At 47.8% G+C, this 19,907-nt stretch overlaps 1 protein-coding gene across 1 annotated transcript in view; it reads right to left on the bottom strand.

The window, feature by feature from the left end:
- Nucleotides 1–13,079, bottom strand: part of LOC131291183 (transcriptional regulator ovo-like) — a 30,946-nt gene extending 17,867 nt beyond the window's left edge. The window contains exon 1 of the mRNA XM_058320374.1: nucleotides 12,848–13,079. Coding sequence (XP_058176357.1) covers nucleotides 12,848–13,049 — 202 coding nt within the window. The 5' untranslated portion in view covers nucleotides 13,050–13,079. The remainder of the gene's footprint in view (nucleotides 1–12,847) is intronic.
- Between the last annotated feature and the right edge of the window lie 6,828 nt (nucleotides 13,080–19,907).

Consider the following 19,907-nt stretch of genomic DNA (forward strand, 5'->3'; position numbering starts at 1 on the left):
ACGCACATGCGGTCGATCTATCTATTCAGAAACTATGATCATCTCTAGCCGCACGGAAACATAGCGCATGGGAGCATATATATCCGCGGTGTGTGTTCCCCGGACAACAATAGCTAGGAGCGGAGAGCTTCCTTCTACTGCCCCTTCCTTCCCCCTCCCTGCCGCCACCCGCCCGTCGAGAAACGAGCGCGCTCGGGCACAAAGGAAGCCCGGTCCATTAATTCTATTAAAGTAACATCAGCCAAGACGAGCGCGCTGGAGTGTTGTGTCGCCCGTGTCTTGGAAGGGCGACGAAGGCGAAGGAAACGAAAATAGAGCCCACAGCGAGAAGAGAGCGGGAGACTCAAATGGCCGAGACGGCAGGAAAAATCCCACACGCCGATGGGAGGGATGATTTTCGAAGGATGAAAAAACAAAGTGGTAGATAGAAAAAGGTAACAAATAGGAGGAAAAAAATCACACAAACACACACACACAAGGGCGAGGGAAGGGTCCGCGGGGGATGGGCACAGCCAACAACCTGTAGTAGAACGGATTTTTCTCGATTTTCTAAACCAACCACCAGAAGAACGGTGGGAGATCTCGATCTCGACCCGAAGACGTACCGTTTTGCCTTTATTCCTTCTTTTTCTCGTGTTCTCCCTCGTTCTTAAATAAAAAAAAAAGTTCCTTAGGAGGGGGAAAAAGCGAAAAAAAACGGGAAAAGAAATTCGAACGAACAACAAACACCACAACAACGACGTGATTCGATTTGGATTGTGCTCTGCTTTTTTTTTCATCCAACTCCTTTTTGTTTCTTTTTTACCCGGTTTTCCTACCGGAGGGCAGCGTACGGCGGAGTGAAGCGCACGAAAGACTTCAACGCGCGGTTAAGAGACGAACCCCCGGAGTATTTTACATTGAAAAAATGTTTCACTCGCTCTGAATGCAACAAGAGTTGTAGAATTGTGTAATTCCGATTCAGATGCATGGATCTTAAATGATTTTTTGTGTTTTAGAGATTCATGAATCTTTCGACGAGAGATTCATGAATCCCAAAAATACATCAAATGATGAAAAGTGATGAACAATTTTTTTATTTGGTCGCATGATCCACTCCAATGAAAGAATCGTTGAGATTCATGACGGATCCATAAAAGAGTCATGAAGATTCATAACGGTTTCGAGAGATTCATTAAGATTTAAAGCTTCGAATCCCGAAAGATGTATGAATCCATCCGAATGAATCTTAGGTGAAAGATTCATATGAATGAATCTCGCCAAAAGATTCATGAATCACAACACACTAGAGAGTTACTTTCTCGACTGCAGTTAGCAATTAATTTAACCTCAACAACGAACGGGAAGGTAGGTGTAACGCCTTTTAAGCACATCACGATGACCATGTGCTCGAAGAGTGCCATGAAATGCCATTTGTTCTCGTTGTGTTTGTGTGCATATGTGTGTGGACTCCCCCCACACTTCCCCAGTTATTCGTAAGAACGTTATCTGGGTTGCTTTTGGGGGGGAGGGGGGAGAAAAAGGAAGTTATGTATGATTGTTATTTTATTTGTCCTACACAAAAGATGCATCGCTGGATGATGCACGTACACACACACGCGCGGTAGGGCGAGAGAATGCAATCATTGTACCCTCCCCCACCTACAGCGCCCATCTCTTCCGGTTCTAAGAGCGCGATTAAACCGTAAAACGTACAACAAGAAGACGGCGGCGCGCGCTCGAGCGAAACACCCCGCACACACACACACACACTAGGGCAGCAAGTAAGCAAGCAAGCAAGCAAGCAAGCAAAGCAAAGCAAAGCAGCAGCGCGCCGGCGGAGAAGGAAAATCAGGTTTTATCAAGGTCAAACTTTTAGAAGATATTGACCTTCGCGTCGCCGAGACGCCGACGCGGCGCAAGCCCCCGTTTTTGCCTCGCGTGTGGAGGAGAGGCGAGGGGGTCGATGGCGTGTACCGTTCACCCTGATCTTCGCTCCGATCTACCCCACACACCCCACACCCTTACCCCTCCCGCTCGTTGGAGAGTTTTGTTCAGATTCATTTCGTCGTCGATACATTTCCGTTACAAAGGCAGAAAACCGCGAGCAGAACAGAAGCTGCTCACGGACATCAAACCACGCCGGGTTCCAGGTACTACTCCTCTCTCGTTCTCGCAAAGAGACACAATCCAGAGACCATTATTCATGCGATTGACGCGCGAGACGTGCCAAATGGGAAGCTATGCACAGAGCTCATACCTTCAGGTGAAGGTGGAGGAGGAGGAGGAAGAGGAGGTTGTAATAAAACGAGCTCGAGAGGGCCCATTTCCAATCGATCTTATTCCGAACGTCATAAAGCTGAACACGAGTAGTAGCCGCAGGCGTGGAGAAGCGGCAGAGAACGAGAACCGAACGAGCTTTACGATGTTTGCCGGGCTGGAAGTCGTAAAATGTTCGATTTATCGCGCCGGAAGCGACGGTGATGATGGCGAACGAAAGTGCTTCGGAAAAGAAAAGCAGTTCGATATAATGGCGAAAGGCAAATAGACGCTGCTAAACAGGGCAATCATGAAGTCGAGAGTTCGAGATGGGATAATCTGTAGGACAAATAAACGAGTCGACATCGACTTGAAATTTGTTCTTTCCAGTAAAAACGGAGGTTTTGAATCGTACAATGGAACGCTTGAATCATTTAGTGGAATGTTTCACATCGATACAAGCCCGCTGTGGAATGTTGCATACAATTAAAAGTAGTATGCAACCCTTTTCTTTGAGCCCACGCAAACAGTTGTGGAGTTCTATCGAGGGTTCTTAGGGGGAACCCTACAAATGTCATGATTGAAGAATTTCGATTAACTGCTTGCAAGATTCAATATTATGATTGCAAACTTCTAGAGCGAACTTGTTTTATTTCTGACACGGTTTGCAACATTTTTAATACCAAAAATTTGTATTCGTGAATAATTATTGAGTGGAGTACACCATTGTGCCTGGCAACAAAAAACAAACAAACAAACAAACAAAAACTGTACTTCGAAGTGGTGTGTTACCGAAGCACGCAACAAGGTAAACGGTGGTTTTTTGAGCATAAGAAGCGACAACAAAAAAGCCCGTCATATTCCGGGTATAAGACACACACCGCGCGCCATCGAAACATTAAAAAAGTATGAAAACGTAGCACACAGAAACACACAGACACACACTTCGGCCGTTCGTCGGCAGCCTTGATCTTCGGATGCTGTTACGAATGCGCCCTCCCTTCTTTTAAAGCAGGCGGGAAGAAAGAGAGAAGCGAAAAAAAGCCCGCAACGAATTTACACTCCGAGAGCGCATCAGGTTGGCCTTGTTGGCCGGAGAAGAAAGGTTTTGGGGCGGGGGGAGGGGGAAGGAAAAGGGGTTATAATCGCGGAATCGTAAACCGTGAAGCTAAAACCGTTCGAACCGAACGGCGGACGAAAATAAATCTCCTCCGCAACGGAAAAGGAGTGTTCCTGCCTCCTTCTTAAAAACATAAAATTTTTAACTGTTTGTATGTTTACTTAAGGGAGGGAAATAAAAACAGGCACTTAGAACGCGAAGCGTTGTGGAAATAATATAAATTTAACGAGCAAAACGAAACGGAACGAAACGGAAAAAAAGAGCAAAGACGTTAACGGAATAAAAACTGCAATTGATTGAAAACCAATCGGAAACGGATTTGGTAGGAGCGAAGTTGAATGGCAAATGAGAGGGCTGCTTTAACACTAAATGGACCAAGGCGGGCCATTTTGACACAAACGGAAGAGATACCCAGTATCAAACTAAGAAAGCTTGCTTTAGAGAATTTTGATTACTAGAGGATTTTGCAACTATAGCAAATGTTCCAGGGGTCACTTTGACCCTGCGAAACGCTTTTCGTTGACAACACTTCCTGAGCATTTTCAACGGTGTATTTTCTATATAGCGAAGTATAAATTTACATTTAAACCCACCAAACGCTATACTTTTGTCTGTACTTCTTATGCGTACCAATGTTTATTAAAAAAAAATCGAATTTTCACCAATTTCAACAGTTTTATTCCTATTTTAACCTCCACTCTATGATCGTAGATCTGGTTGGAGGTGATCCAAAATGCTTCTCTGCTGAAATTGCACGACTATGAAGATGAATCTAAACGTCATTTGATTCCGTATATTTTAACCACCCAAGAAAAGATCCTTGGGTCCTATCAGGAGTAAATCTGATCCTGGTCTACGAGCATTTGTGCAACACTCTGTTCGCAGGCAACCGGAAACGAGCCCACTTTCGAGGGAGGGCGTCAAAATGACCCCTAAAATTAAATGAGTTATGAGAAGATAAAAATGAACGCTTTTTATTTTGAATTGAAGCGAAACTCGGGACGAAGTTATCACGAACCTCAGCACAAGGTAAAATGATCCCTTGCGGTCCGTTTAGTGTCCCCCCAAGAGGCTTCAGGGTTCAGCCGAGCAGGTTGTCTCTGTTCGCATAGACCTTTAGAACACGACTCATATATTTGCATAAAAGCAATAAAAGTTAATCAGCATAAAACCAAACAAATAAAAAAACTGTCACCTGACTGTATACAAGCATCCTTGAAATGTGTGTGGGTGTGTGTGTGTGTTTTTTGCACGGGGACAAGGTTGAACGCGTGAAGCACATCATCATCCTAGGGAAGAAAGATGGCGCTCGGGCGCGTTATTTTAATCGGAAGCGCACACGGCGACCTTCGCTCCAAAACCGTTCGACAGTGAGTGTCCGTGTACCCCTCTCTCCCCCTTCCCAAGCAAAGGGAAAGGTAACGGAGGTTTCGCGCCCCCTCCCTCCTCCTCCTCCTCCGAGTGGATCGAGCGAAGAAAAGATGGTGGTGGATTTGTTTTTTTTTTCTCTTATTCTTTTTAAGCCGCTCCGCGAGAAGGTTACGCATCTGCCAAGTGTGAGGCTCTCTGCAAGTGCGCTCGTGCCCCCTCCAGCAATCCCCTCGTCCCCACCACCGCTTCCCGTGCAGATAAATAAACTCCTTCGCTCCCTTTCTTGCCGCCTCCGAGAGAGATGCTGTGTGTCTTTGTGTGCACCCCAAACAACACCCTTTCCCCTCCCCCTCAGAGCTTGTGTCCACTCACAGCTCGGTGATCTTGACAGAGGCCTCTTTCCCCCCTCACCTCACCCCACCCCACCCGGATCTTTGGCGGGGGCTGCTGACGGTCTAGGCCGCGCAAATCGCCGTCCGTCGCGAGCTCATAAGCGCGTAGGCGACACCAAACTTGACCTAGATTCCGAAACCGAGCCGACCCGAACCAACTTTTCCCCTTGTCCCCTCTCCTCAGCCCAGCTCTGCGAACCGGTCCGCCTCGAATGAGCGGTTTGAGCCTGCGGAGAGCGTGCGTGTGTGCCGCCGTCTCGTGCTTGATATTGACGTTTGGTGTGATGTTGTTGATTTTTTCCATACCCCTCCACCCGGTCCCCCCCCCCCCCCCCCCCCACTCAACGGAGGGGGGTTGGCTCCTTCCGAGTAATTTTTTTTTTAACTTCCAGTTTGAATTATAAATACACTCGCTGTGACTGTGCGTGTGCGTGTGTGTTTTTGCACGAAGGTGACAGGCAAACCCCTCACCCCCTTCCCTCACCCCGACAGAGTTACGTATTCCTGACGCGACGCAGGGAGATTATGCAGATTTTGTACCGTTTTATTTCCGATTTTATTTTTTGCTTCGCTTAAGGTTGTGAGGTGAAGGGGAGGAGGGAGGCATAGACCACCATATTCGCACAGGCAAACTAACCCCTCTAAGATGTGTCCTCGGCCGTGTGTGTGTGTGTGGTGTGTGTCTTTTTTGGCAGTTTCCCCCTTTTTTCTGGTGGCTTCTTGGGGGGTTTTGGTTTTGGAATAATATATTTTCTTCTCAAGGTGATGGTTGCCTCTCCCCGCCCCCGCCTTGCCGGGACGGAAACAACAGGATGGCGGGGGGAGGAGGGGGTCGCCGGTATTCATCAGGACACCGAGCGATACACAAACACACATGGATTGGCAATGAGCTTCCCTCCGCGACGTGGTGTGTGCGTATGAAGAAGCCGGAGGGGGTGAGGGGGGATGGGGGTAGGTGTCGAAGCCGTTAACCCTGACCTAAAAGTGCCGTCCCACAAGCGGCCGTGCGCTCGCGCCTCGATCGGAATTGAACGCACGCCGCGCCAATATGCGCATTTATCCTCCCCCCCCCCCCCCCTCCCACCCCCTCGCTACCGTTTCCATCCCTTCGAGCAGGACGGGGAGAAACCGTGAGCTCCAATTCACCCGTAGTCTACTACGTTAGTCCGAGGACCAGCAGGAGAGACCACTTACAACTCCGCAGAAAAGGTGAGAAGACCCTCACATTGTAGAACATTCCTAGCCCGGACTCGAGGTGGATTTTACTGAAACCAACGTTCAACACACAAAATGGTCGGCTTTCGTTTCGGCACACAGTTGGATTTTTGCCACATTTCCGCCATTTTAATCACATTTCCTAAACGTAGAAACTCAACCCTATTTCAAGTAGAGTATGTTGTGGAGACTATACAGACAACATTGGAGTAAAGTTAAACCAGCTTAACATGTTGACGATCATTTTTGACAGCTGTCATTAGTTCTAAAAAATGTTTGTCCCATAAATGAGTGAACAATGAAACATAAAAACCAGAGTAGTATTGAAAACCAATTCGTTGTGACGCTTAGCCATTGCTTGGTCTTCGGAAAACCACCTTTTTGATTATATTATAAACAAATTTTATCAAAAAAGATTGTACTAAAAAATTGTACTAAAAACGCAAAAGTGGGTGACAGCAGCAATTAGTTCTAACAAGTTTTTGACCCATAATAAAATGAAAATGCAACATCAAAACTAGGGACGCTAAGTCTTCACTTGGCCTTCGATAACCGTAGGTTAACACGTTCCGTACCGCGTCACCCAAATATGGGTGACAGCTGTTTTAGTACAAATAAGTTTTTGGCCCATAAATAAATGAAAATGCAACATAAAAATTATTGTAATATTTTATATAAATTTTTGGGAAGCTAAGTTTTTGCTTGGCCTTCGAAAACAATCGGTTTAACAAATATTATGAACAAATTGTAATTTGAAAAAATGTAATAAAATGTGTAGTAAAACGCTTTGTACGGAACGTGTTAAATAAGAAATCATAAACTAAAGAAATTAAAAAAAGACGCTAGAAGGAAGCTATCCAAAATGTTCTAAAAAGTGGAACACAAACATTTGGGTCGTTTTAAAAAGACCAAAATCGATAGAATGATCATTTCAAACAAGAAAAAAAAGCCCATGCTTGTTGTGCTCGAAATGATCCATTTTTTTCGGTAACGGTAGGTGCGCGGAGTTGGTGACTCGGTTTTATGGTCGAGAATCGGCGCCTGTTTGTGGGAGAGAATTAAGAAGGGGTCGTCGCAAATGTGATCAGAAACCACACACACACACACACACTACGTCTTGTGCTACGCCAAGACCAAGGACCCCCCGCGAAACGTCTACCTCCCCCCAATGCCCCACGCGTTCAAATCGTTTCGCGAACGCGGCACCGTTTTGCTTTGTGGAAGGAAAAACTTCAACCCGCAAGCAAGCGACGAACCGCGCGCGAGATGACCAACAAAAAAAAAACCTCCGAGTGGCGCGAGATGCTGGAGGTTGGCTGGCGTTTGTATGCGTGTGTGTGTGTTGGGTGGCTGCTCTTGAAAATTGTCCGGTCGATGGAATGGTGCGTGGGGGAGGGAGGGGGAGAGGGATGATATAATAGCGAACCGCCTCTCGGAACGGAACGAACCGACATCATGCATCACACAAGAGTCTAGGCGACTTCGCCGCAAGGGGAGCGCGAGCGTGGCACTTGGATGGCATTGTCTAACAGTTTAGCTGCCCCCCCCCCTCCCCCCCGCTCCCTCCCGCTTTTCTTTGCCCTTCTCCCATCGCCGAAGGGGTTCACCTCGACCACGAAAAAAGCGAAATTACGCGCGAGCGAAATTGGCGAGCGCGCGCAGCGGCCCCGATTTATGTAAAGTGCACACACCATTTTTTCACCTCGCAACATCGAAACGGGCACACACACATGCACACGCACGCACGCATACCCCGATGCACGGAAAAGACCGTAGCGCTCAAGTCTAAGAATAAATATATTTTTAATCACTCTCATCGGTGTGTTCTTTTTTTAATTTCGGAACGGAAGGAAAAACGGCCGAAGAGGGGTTTTCGAGCTGGACAAGGAGATGCTGACGCATCGGAAAACCGACCTGGCCACCCGAAACACACACACACGTGGTGTGCGTTGCACCGGTTGCCGAGGGTGCGACCTGAGGACGCAATCGGATAAGACGCACACGCGGAAGTTTCGTGGCACGGAGGGCAGAGAGGGAGATGGGGTGAGGAGTAAAGAACCCTTGGCCCGATCGGGAAAACAACAAAAGTACAACAATTCCAACTCCAACATCGTCGCCCCGGCAGCAACAGCGAGTAAGCTGGCAGCAATTCCGCTGACGTTCGGTGAAATTTGGTAGGAAAAGAAAAATAAAAGTATAGTAAGGGTAAGTATGCCACACACCGATGAAGGGGAGACGAGTGGTGGAGAATGGGGGGCTAGAAACTCGAACCATTGGCGACGCAAACGGAAACCCAGAGTTCGACCTCTTCATCTTGGCGTTCTTTTCGTTCGGCACGAAAACGGGGTCCACAATATATGAAACTCCAGGATTATACACACACTCTGCCGGAAGTGGGAAGTAATTTCTTATTTTTGTTCTCATTTTCAGATATCCCGCGGGCTGTAAGGGAACACCCGAAACACGTTTCAGCTTTTTCTGTCGTCGCATGGATTCCGAACCTCTACGCCGAGAAAAGCGATTAAAGAAGTCAATTAGAACAAGTTGGAACGTTGAGGAAAGTTACTCTAAGGGATCAAGACTTTAGCAGATTATACTTCCTTGGCTACGATCCCATATTCTGGAATTCGGGAATTTGAACATAAGAGAGAAAAACTGGCCTAAAACTTACGGTAAACCACTCTGAAGAGAACTCCAAAAGGAATACCCCAAATATTAGGCCTAAGATCATTAACGCTTCACCAGATATTTAAACCCTTCCTTGGGATTAGAGATCATCCCGCATAACGTCTAGAGGCATAAAAGAACTTTGCGACAAATCATTCTAAAGGGAAAACTGAAGTACTCCTGGTATCAGACACGAAGTTATCAAGACTTTTCCCGATGTTGGAATACTTCTTCCGATTAGATCCAGGACAAGAATAGGATGAGGAGAAACTTGGTGGCGATCCATTCTAAAGGGAAAACAGGAGTACTCCAGACATCACACGCTTTACCAGTTGTTCAAAAGACTTCCTTATATTGGATCCCATGTTCTGGAATTGAGGATTAAGGACGCTTACGACACCTTCCGGTCTGGCTGATGAAAGCATTAAGAGCACCTGACGAAAGGCTCCGTCGACATCGACATTCAAATTCCTGGATCGTCGAATGAGAATCGGAACTAAGTCCCCCTCGAGGGACAGTGTGTAAAGCAAACCCACAAACCCAATATTCCAATATGGCGAGCAACCGCCACTGCCGCTGTTGTTGTCGATCGTGCCGCCAGACGGCAAGTGTGACGCATGGCAAATAGAATTTCTAACGAGGACCCAACCACAAACCGGAGGCAAAATAATGAAAACACTTGGTCATTCCGTGGCGTTTGGGGAGGGATGGGGTGGGGGAGTGTGGGGGTATATTTTTATTGTGCAATCAATCGCCGCCGGACCTGTATGTAGATCTCCGCTCGATCTCGAAATTCTGCGCACCAACCGGAGTGAAGTACGCGGGAAGCGCTTTACGCCAAAAAACGACACAGTGAGGTTAGGTTCGAGGAGCGTGCACACGCTTCATCCGAAATTCCTCTTGCCAACACTGCCGCGCTCGCTTCTTGGCGTCGGTTGCTCTTTTCAGTTTGCATTTTTAACTCCACAGAGAGAAGGCACACCAAATTCGATGGAAGCAAAAATCGGGAGCAAGTTTGATTACGATTTGCATACCATCACTAGAGCGTGGCCCAAGATGACGGGAGGTTCCTCGGTGGGTTGGCCAAGAAGAGAAGAAGAACCGCTGCACCGGTCCGTGTGCACGGTCGATCACGTTACGGGTGCGATTTTGGGCCCAGCGAGAACCTAACACCTAACAACAAGCGCGCGCAAATAACCCTATCCAGAACCCTTTCCTTACCATTCTGTATTTTTCGCTTACTTATTCGCGGGTTGACGGCTTGCGCAATCGTCAGCAGAAAAGTGGCGGAGGAATCGAAAAACGACCGCGCCGTTTGGGCGTTCGGAGCCAAAGAACGCCAGATGGAAGAAGTTTCCCACTGGGGAACTTCCAGAACAGCTCCTCCTCGGGTCGAAGCCTGCGTGTGCACACACTTCGCCGTAGCAGCATCATTTTTGCGTCCAATTAGCGAGCGTGCGCGCGCTTGCCGCACAGTGGGTTCTGAGGCGGATACATTTTGAAACCCCTCACATGATTGACCATTCTTATCTTTAACGTATCCATTTTCATCCTCGTCCATCAATTTTGTCTCTATCTAAAACTTGTGAAATTGAAATGCAAATTATTATTTACATTATTTTTAACGAAGTTGAAAAGTTCGATACTGATACGCAAATTAAAAAGATGGTCGGAATATCAACCATCGAGTCAATTCATAACCACATACTTAGTTTTGAAACACGAATACAAAAATGTACACTGAATATCGGTAAGAAATATATGGTATTAACACTTTGACTGCCAAGCGTTTTTAGTACAATCTTTTTTAATAAAATTTGCGCGACACGTTTATTAAACCAACGATGTTTGAAGGCTAAGCAAAAACTTAGCTTCCCAAAGAATTGATATTAAATATTACTAGAATTTTTATGTTGCTTTTTCATCTATTTATGGGTCATACACTGTTTTAGAACTAATGGCAGCTGGCTTTCAAAAATGATAACCATGGTAGTTAACGTATTGAATATAGAAAACTTTGAGGTGCGCCTTAGGGACCCAGTAGTAAATTCTTTCGGGACACAATGTTTTAGCTTCGGGTGTATGAGGTAAAATTTACAACCATACTCAACTAAGGCCACGGAACCTAAAAGATGCTCACTTGCGGAAGTTGTAGGATGGTCATTTTTCCTTTTCCATACGAAAAATGCATACAAAAAAAAAAAAAACTTCAGGCCCTTTGCATTTCATAATATTCTGGGCTAAACTAATTGTCCACCGGTCGGGGTCACTGTGCGCCAAGAACCGAAACCCGGGGAATGTTCTGTTCTGTTGCCGCCCGTCCCTTCTCGAGGACACTGAACCACGTGTATTCAAATTGGTGGCCGGGGCAGCTGCAGAGCAAAACGCAAAACAACCGTAACATCCCCCCCTCAGCCTCGTCGTGTCCGTGTCTTTCCCATCCCTCCGCGATTAGCGATGCGCGCGCGAGAGTGAATTTGTTTTCGGATTCGTTCGCTTGGGTTTTTCTTTATTGTTTCAAAAGAGGGTTGGAGGGCAGGGGTGCACCGAGAATGGCAGCATTCTCGGTGCATCGAACCACCACCCTCCCCCTTCCGACGACTCCCCATCACACCTGCGCGGGGGAGGGGATGGTGCGGTGGAATAATAGAGCGTCTGTGCGCCGGAACCATTTCATAACAACAAGCTGGCCGGGCGCAGAGGAACGGGAACGCGGGGAGGGTGTTGGTGGTGGTGGTGATGTTGGTGTTGGCGTGATGCGCCCGATGATTACGAGACAGGCGACGCCAGCCCGCGCGCAGCGGATGAAAAATTCATTTGAAAACATTTAGCGCCGACAGGAGCGGGCTCCGGGTGGTTTCCGCCTTCCTGTTCGTTCGCCGGCGCGCTCAGCTATTATACATGCACCTCACACAACACCCCCGCCGCACCGGCACATAAATTGACCGGCATACTCCGAAATCTGGCCTGCTCCCTTAGGCACCCGCGAGACACGACGCAACATTTTGCACATCCGAGCGGCGTAAGAACTCGTATTTATTTGACTAAACATGTTCTGAACCTGAATATACCCTGGAGATGCTACTAAGGTAGGCGTCCTAAGCCGGCGACAACCAAATATTTCGTCCAACGGTAGTGCTCAAATCAATTCTTATCGAAATTCCTCCAATCCAAAGCCTTGGTTCGTAAAGTTCACGAAATGTTTAACGTCAGCTTGAGTTCCCCAAAATTTCTGATGCCGGCTATTCCAACGTGCCCAAGCCACGTTTGCATGCTGGACTTCCACGAAATGGTTGGAATCAACTTGGATTCCCCAAAAATTTCCGATGACAATTACACCAATGCACCTGTGAAACATTTGCAACCTGAACCTTCAGGGTACCGATGCCTGAGACCCTAGGTACAAAATTGTAGGGTTAGCTAAACCCGGCAGGGGGGTTAATTGTTGGCATTCAAATACCTTGGATACTTGCAACACGTAATTCTTCACCTTTACTGAAGTTTCTCTAATCCAAAATCCCAATCAATCAATTTCGCGGAATGTGCAAGACCGACTTAGGTTCCCCGAAATTTCTGATAACGGTTACTTCAATGTACCTAAGCCACGTTTGCATTCTGCACTTGCGTGGATTGATGGCCGGGAACTGTGCAGGGGTTTTGCTACATTCCGTACCTTGACCTTCTTTTCCGGGGAGTTTTTTTTTTCAATTTCCCTTGAAGGGACACCACAACGTGGGAGTGTGGCGATGTGTTTGGACCGAGTTGATCTGCTCGATCGGAGCGTTCTGGACAAAATCAATCTAAGACGGGAAAAAGCGGAGTTAACAAAGGAGACTGCACTTACCGACGCTGTCCTCGTGCTCACGCTTGCGCGAGACGAGGGAAAGCGGCTCGTTGCCATCGTCGCTGCCGCTGCCGACGCTGTCCACCACGCCGACGCCGACGCTTCCGCCTCCCGGCCCGACGTGGCTGTTCTTCTGCGCCTCCTCCACCAGCCGCAGCTGCTGCTGGTGCAGGCGATTCTTGATGAGGAATATCTTCGGCATCGCTGCTGCTTCTGTTGCCTTTTCTCGTTTCTTCTTACTTGTTACTCCTTTCCCCTCGAGAGGGGTGAGGGGGACCGGCTAATTGTTTGCTGGCGGGCCTCCCACTTCGCCCCTATGTCGGCTCTACCCTACGCGCACTTTTCTTCTTGCACTTCTTTCCGCCCGATGCTCAATCACGCGCTCACTACGGAAAACGAAACACCGGAAGTGGTTAAAAGAAATGGAATGTATAAACAAATTCTAATCAAAACTATTGGATGGAAATGGAAAGCTAGAAAGCACAATTCTGGGAAAACAAAATGGTGCCGGGCACAACGCATTTCGGTTCGAAATCAACAATCGCACAAGTATCGCACACTGTGAGGTGGGGGGGATTGCACTAAACGAACAAACAAGGAGGAAAGACACGCACTTCTTTTGAACTATTTCCCCCTCGGCCGTTTCACACACGCCGTAGGAAAGGAAAGGGGGAAGCAAAAGAAATTCGAAGCAGGGAAAATTGCACTTAGAACTTTTCTTCTGTGAGTTTCTCGGAACCCCAAAACCAAGGTTGATAGATGAAAGTTAGGGGCGCCGCAGAAGAAGTCGTTGACTGTTTGAATCCTGCTGGCCAAATCCTTGCACGTTCGCGCACCTGCGTGTTTCTGTGTGCTTCTGTGTGTATGTGTGCGTGTGTATGTATGCTTCAATGGAGATCACTACTGTTTTTTCCCTTCTTTTCTTTACTCTTTCAATTGGTATCCTTTAGTGATCCTAGGGCGCTACAATTCGTATCCTTTGGCAACTGATTTTGAGTAGTGAAACTTTTCTCCAACAAAGAGACACACACACGCACACACACACCTCCGCACCTCCACACACCGTACACCTTTCTTCTGGCGCTTTTGATTGATTGTGATCACATCGGTCTCGTGCCGATTTTCACGAGCTCCCCGAAGAAAAAAAAAAACTCCAAAACCACGGTGTCGTCACACGCACTTGATTGCACACATTTTCGCTGTAATTTGTTTTCGTTTCTGGTTGATTGGAGGACCGTTTTGTTCCTTACATTTTGTTTTTCCAACGGAGACACACGAGGGGCGAGGTTTGCTTCATATTTTATTCAATTTTAAAGACACTCAATTGGCACGGGAGGATTTTTGTACGGTTTTTTTTTATTATAGATTCGTTTCTTCGAGAACTTTTTTCACCCCCTTTCACGCGGGTTTTTCTCCTCCCGGCGATTATGTCATCCCTTGTGATTGTGGGTTGGACGTTGTGCTGGTGGATTTGGTTGATGGTGGGTGCGCGCGATTCATTCCATACGATAGACGTTTGTTTTTGTTTTTCTGTTCCGTTTTTCGGTCAAAATGGGATGGGTAGAATACGTTTGCCACTGGCCTTTTGTTGCTTCCGGGGGCACAACACCGAAATTACACCACACACGAACAAACATACAACAAACACACCGTGGGGGAAGGGCGTGGAACGCGGAAGGGCCGGCACACAACAATTGTGAATAATAGTAGCGCAGCACTTGTTCACACTGCGGAATGGAACACTACCAACACCCTAATGGGAAACGACTGACCGGTTGTTACTCGCGACACACACTAAACAGTCCAGAGCTAATGTTCACTACTAAGTGCCGAGAGCTGGCGGTAAACAACCTGTTGCACTACTGAAGCATCATTCTGCCGATGCCCCGGAGTGGGCGCACTTTTGCACACTTTACGCTGACTTACGCTGGTGAGTAACGTAGTGCTCTAGTAACTCCGTTCTGCTGCCTCCCTCTGCTACCCCTTTTTTTTAGCAAGAGATTTGATTGCTTTAGCCTTTTTGCCTCTGGTCTGCCGAATGTGCTGCAAAAGAACGCTCCACCGCTGCGAGGCGCTACTTGCGAAGCGTGAATTCTATCCAACGTTCTATTCCAAACTGACGGCCGTCGACCGATCGTGCTGCTCGCAAAGCTCACCGCTACCGCGAAAGCTTATTCCCGTCCAGTCCTCATCCCGTCTCGCTCGCACCAACGGGCGCGTCTCGCTCGCACGCCCCGAACCGTCGCCCTCGTCTGCCGTCTCGCTTCCACGCACACCTCGCTCGCGGGAAGAATGTAGCCGTGCGATCCGATCGCTGCAGGTAGTTCACTTGCACGATGCTTCTCACTCGCTCTCACTCTGTTTCCCTCATTCTCACTGCCCTTTTCGCTCACGCCAGCCCCCGCTTCGGGTCCCTTTTCGCTTCAGGTACGCACACAGGTGCTGCTGCTGCTGCAGCACAGCTCGCGAGCCCTTCGCGCATCTGTTTGCGTACGCGCGTGTGTGTGTGTGTGTGTTTGGTCCGCGAGTCCTCGCGCGATTTGATGCGGGCCCCGGGCCTTCCCGGGCCGACGACGGAGCAGAAGCGGAAGACTCCCCAGCGCACCGTTTCGCAATTATTCCAGCCTCATATCTCTTCAGCTGGACGATTTGACGCTCGAACAAGAACGCGTTACGATAGTGCCCAAGCAAATAGCAAATACGCACGAAGGGAAACCGAAGGAAGATAATCATTCCAAAAGCCAATGAAAGCAGTACCCGAAACAAAGTATAAAACACCCATTTTTGCACAAACGCTGTCCGGTTCCGTTTGGATCCCTTGCCCTTGGCTCAATTGTTTTGAAAAGAAGAGTTCTATAACTAAGCCACTTTAGTTTACAGGCTTTCGGAACTTATCGCCAATTGCTACAACATGTCTAATTTTTCTTGAGCTGTTCGAAAAGAATGCGTTTTGGTGACCCTTCCGTAAGTTGTTGTTATTATAATTTTACATCGTGCATGCAACAAATGTGCTTTGTTTTGTCCTCTGGCATTCCCTTTTCGCTTCCCAATATGTTCCCCAAAAGGTTGGAGACTTTTAGAACATTGTGACCGTCTGCTGTGTGTGCGTGTGTGTTTACACTTTCCAGAATTGACACCGCGTGTTGTGCAAATGCTGCTTGCTATGACTTTATTGGCCCCATTCGAACTGTAAACTGTGTACTTTAAAGTAAACAACGATCATTGACGTTTTATAGAGTGGAGGAAAAACCAGCCCGACCAGCATCTTCTCACGTTCGTAAGGTAAACGTCACCGGGTGAAGCAGAATATGCGTACGTCTTCAGAATATCGCCTGCCTTCGTGGTCACCGAGCGGAACAGGATGAGGATCCCGCATCGTCGTGCGCGCGATGTGCGCGACATGGTGTTGGTGTTGGGCCGTGCGGCCAGGGCCGTTTTGCTAGCGCTTGGAGCAGACAAGGCCATAACGGCGTGGGGCCCTGGCTGACTCAAAAGGCTCGCGCCACACGGTTGCAATGCGCGGCTTATGCTGTGTGAAGGAAATGGAATGACGGAGAGAGAGAGTGAGAAACAGTGCGCGAAGTCGTTACGGTGTCCAAGGGCCAACCGTACAGGTGCGATTAAGCGGCGTGTCCCCTTCCCTTGACTGTGTGCGTCCACCGCGAACGCACCCCATTGCGTGCGTACGGGCTACGTACAGTGCACTGCGGGAAGGAGACTACGCTGGACAAAACATAGAATGCATAAGAATGCTGTAAATATTCAGATGTTATATCTAACCATCCTTTGTAATTCTAGGAAGGCTGTTCAGTCAATTCAAGCCCACAAAAAAGGAATTGATTCAGAAGTGATGAACATTGCACATTACTAAATATTATTTATACTCACAATAACGAATTCGTTGGGTTCTTTTACAATCGACAATGATAAGAAGAGTGTTGTGTATTCTGGCGCTACAACCACCGATCGCTCTGCTGGCCGGAAGAAGCTCCACCCAGAACTGGATAAGAAGAATCCGATGTAATACGCAGGGATTGCGAGCTCAACTTTAATCGAATCGAGCGACCTGAACGAACTTAACCCTACATAGATTGGAAGGCTTTATTTGCTTTATTCCTGCGCGATCAGTATATGACTATTAGTTAATTTCATTTCGAAACCAAAAATGGTTACAATTCAGGTAGAATGTCGACTTCAACCATGTAGTGGCAGGCAGTATGACAGCCAAGACGGACTTGACTTACATGGAGGGTTTACAAGGCTTAATAATTCCATGCGAACTGGCGGAACGCACGTACTGGACCTTCTTCGTGGGCTTACAAGGCTTCAACTTATCTATTTCTTGCGAGTTGGGGATAAGTAGATCTCGTTCAATCGATTTCATTTCGAACTACAAATTGTCCTTACTGCCAGTAAAATAATGATTTCTTACAGGTAGCGGAACGGACTGGACCCATGTCGAAGGTTGCTTCAACCGTGTAGTGACATGATGGCAGTCTCCGCGAACCAGAGGGGATAGACCCTACTCGTGGGTTTCGAAGCCCCAAACTACTTTATATCTTGCCGGTTGGCGATAAGCAGATTCCTCTAAATTGATTTCATTTCACGCCGAAAAATGTCAATTTCTAACATGCTGTGGCAATATGACAGTCTCCGCGGTCAGACCGGATTGGATCCACTAGAGATAAGAAGCCTTAAGCTGTATTACTTCTTGCCGGTTGGCGAATGGTAGATCACGTGAAGCGTCGTATATGAGATGCGATGCTAATTTCCAACCGATTTCGGTTCATAGTGCGCGAGCACTCACAGGTACGCAAGGACTCTGCTGCTGGTGGTACTGGTGCTGCTGCTATCTCCGGTGACACTCACGTCCGAGCGAACCGTTGATCTCCCCACCGCCATCCCTCCTCACCGCTCGAGCATCGCGTTGGCAATAGTGCGATCGAGATTCCTTTCCCGTTGTATGCTCGTCGTCGTCGTCGTCGTCGTCGTCGTCATCGTGCCGTGTTCAAGGCCCGCCAGCGCCGCTGTCAGACGATGTAGCGATCGCTCGCGGCCTTTCTTTGCGACCGAAGGCTAAGGTTGTGCCGTTCGATCCGAACCGGCTTCGATGCCGTTGTGCTGCATTTCAGTGCGGTAGTGTCCCCGTGTGCCCGCGCGGATGGGTCCGCTCCCGGTGGCTGTGTGCGTGGCTCCCCCCGCGCGCGTTCGCACCGGCGTGTGTGTGTGTGTGCAGAATCGAAACAGGTTTCGCGCACTGCGTGTGTGCGCGCTGGCTGTCGACGTTCTGTCACTCCGGCCCCCCCCCCCTCCCCCACCACCGCCGTCCCGCGTGGTCAAGGAACCGCGCCATCTCCGACGTGTCTAACCGCACTGTTCCCCCGCGCTCCCCCTTCGTGGAGAAAGATCGTCTTTCAGCGGGCGGGTGCGGGGCACGGTTTGACATTGGCACAGCCGCCCGCCCGCCCGCTGCTGGAAGCGCTGACTTGGCGAACCGGGCTGATGTGTGTTTTGCGGTGCGAAAATTTCAGTGTCACGCGCGGGCGCGCGCGCACACACCAACGCACACGGCTGCGGCCACGGCTAGCTGGCTCCACGGCTAAATTCGAACCGACCAGCGAAGTCGCGCCATACACCGAACACACTCTACACAGCTGGTTCTTTCCGACCATCGAAACTGACGACACATGCTGAATACGATGCACATTTTTCTTTTTTTTTTTTTTTTGCACTGCCGGAACGGAAGACGACACACTGGGCAGTCCAATGTTCGGCTGAGCAGAAATTTAACTCGCCAGCAATGCGAACGCCAGCACGTCATAGAGGAAAGGGTTAACAGCGTTGCCCAAACTCCGTGTGTTAGGCCCTAAATAAATCGTTAATGTTTTTGCACTCAAGCACAAATACTCTTACGAAACTAATCAAATTTCATTAAATATGTCAGTTTGCTGAGCATCAAAAAAGCACAACATAAAAGAAAAACAATAAAATTTTGTTAGAGTTACAAAGGGATAACTTTTAGAAGCAACACAAAATGTATATAGACAAATACAGAATTATACGCAACCTTCTGACACAAGGTAACAGCGTACTTGACAACAATTCGCTCCAAACTAAGTCAAATACTCTAGAATATAAATTTGTGCCAGAAAACTAATGGCTAATGGTGAATGGCGTTTAGAAGTGCTGGTTAGAGATTCAGCAGTTAACGAAAAGGGAAATTAGCATTTGTTGAAATCATGCTAAAGATTTTCCATACCCAAAATATGCATATTGATCTACCTTAAGGAAATTCTTATTCCTTTCACAACATTCTGTACACCATTTTTACATCCTTTTGTAAGATCTTTTTCTTCTTAAACAAGTTGTAGTGGAGCAGATCTTCCTGGAACGATTTTCTGGTTTTCAAGTTCTTCATTCTACATATTGTCTTCTTCCCGTGCCTTTGGTGGGAAATTTCGTTTTGCTAGATACTTCCAAAATTCATGCTTCCAACGTTCGCAGGATACGTTTCCAGGGAATGCTTGGGGAATTGCAGGGGGGAAGTCCTGTTAGCTTCCTCCCGTACCTGTTTTTTTGTTTTGCTAGATACTTCCAAAATGCATGCTTCCAACGTCTTTAGTTCGCAGGATACGTTTCCAGGGAATGCTTCGGGAATTGAAGGGGGGAAGTCCTGTTAGCGGCGTTCAGGCTGTTCGCCGTTTTTAACAGTTTCCTGTCGTACATGTTATGGGAAAACTCATGTTGCCTTAACGCTGAGAATTAGTCTCCAAATAACTGTTTATTTTGCGCGTTCAGTTCAAAAAGACCTCCAAGAATGCGTTGTTAGTTTATGAACGCATGCATGAAAAAACGTCAAACTCTTATGAACGTTTGAGTCGGCGAAAGAAAAACTAAAGAGTACGTAAAAAAAAGTTGCAAGAAGTGCAAAGTCGCTGAGAGCAGTCGGCACCTGCACTTTGTGCAACCACGTTTGATGTGTTCTGGACAAGAAGTTCTAACCCGTTATGCGCTTCTTTGTTCTCCCCGACATCCGATGTTGGTGGTCCAAGGTAAGATC

Source organism: Anopheles ziemanni, chromosome X (assembly GCF_943734765.1).
Source record: "Anopheles ziemanni chromosome X, idAnoZiCoDA_A2_x.2, whole genome shotgun sequence".
NCBI classification, from domain to species: Eukaryota; Metazoa; Arthropoda; class Insecta; order Diptera; family Culicidae; genus Anopheles; species Anopheles ziemanni.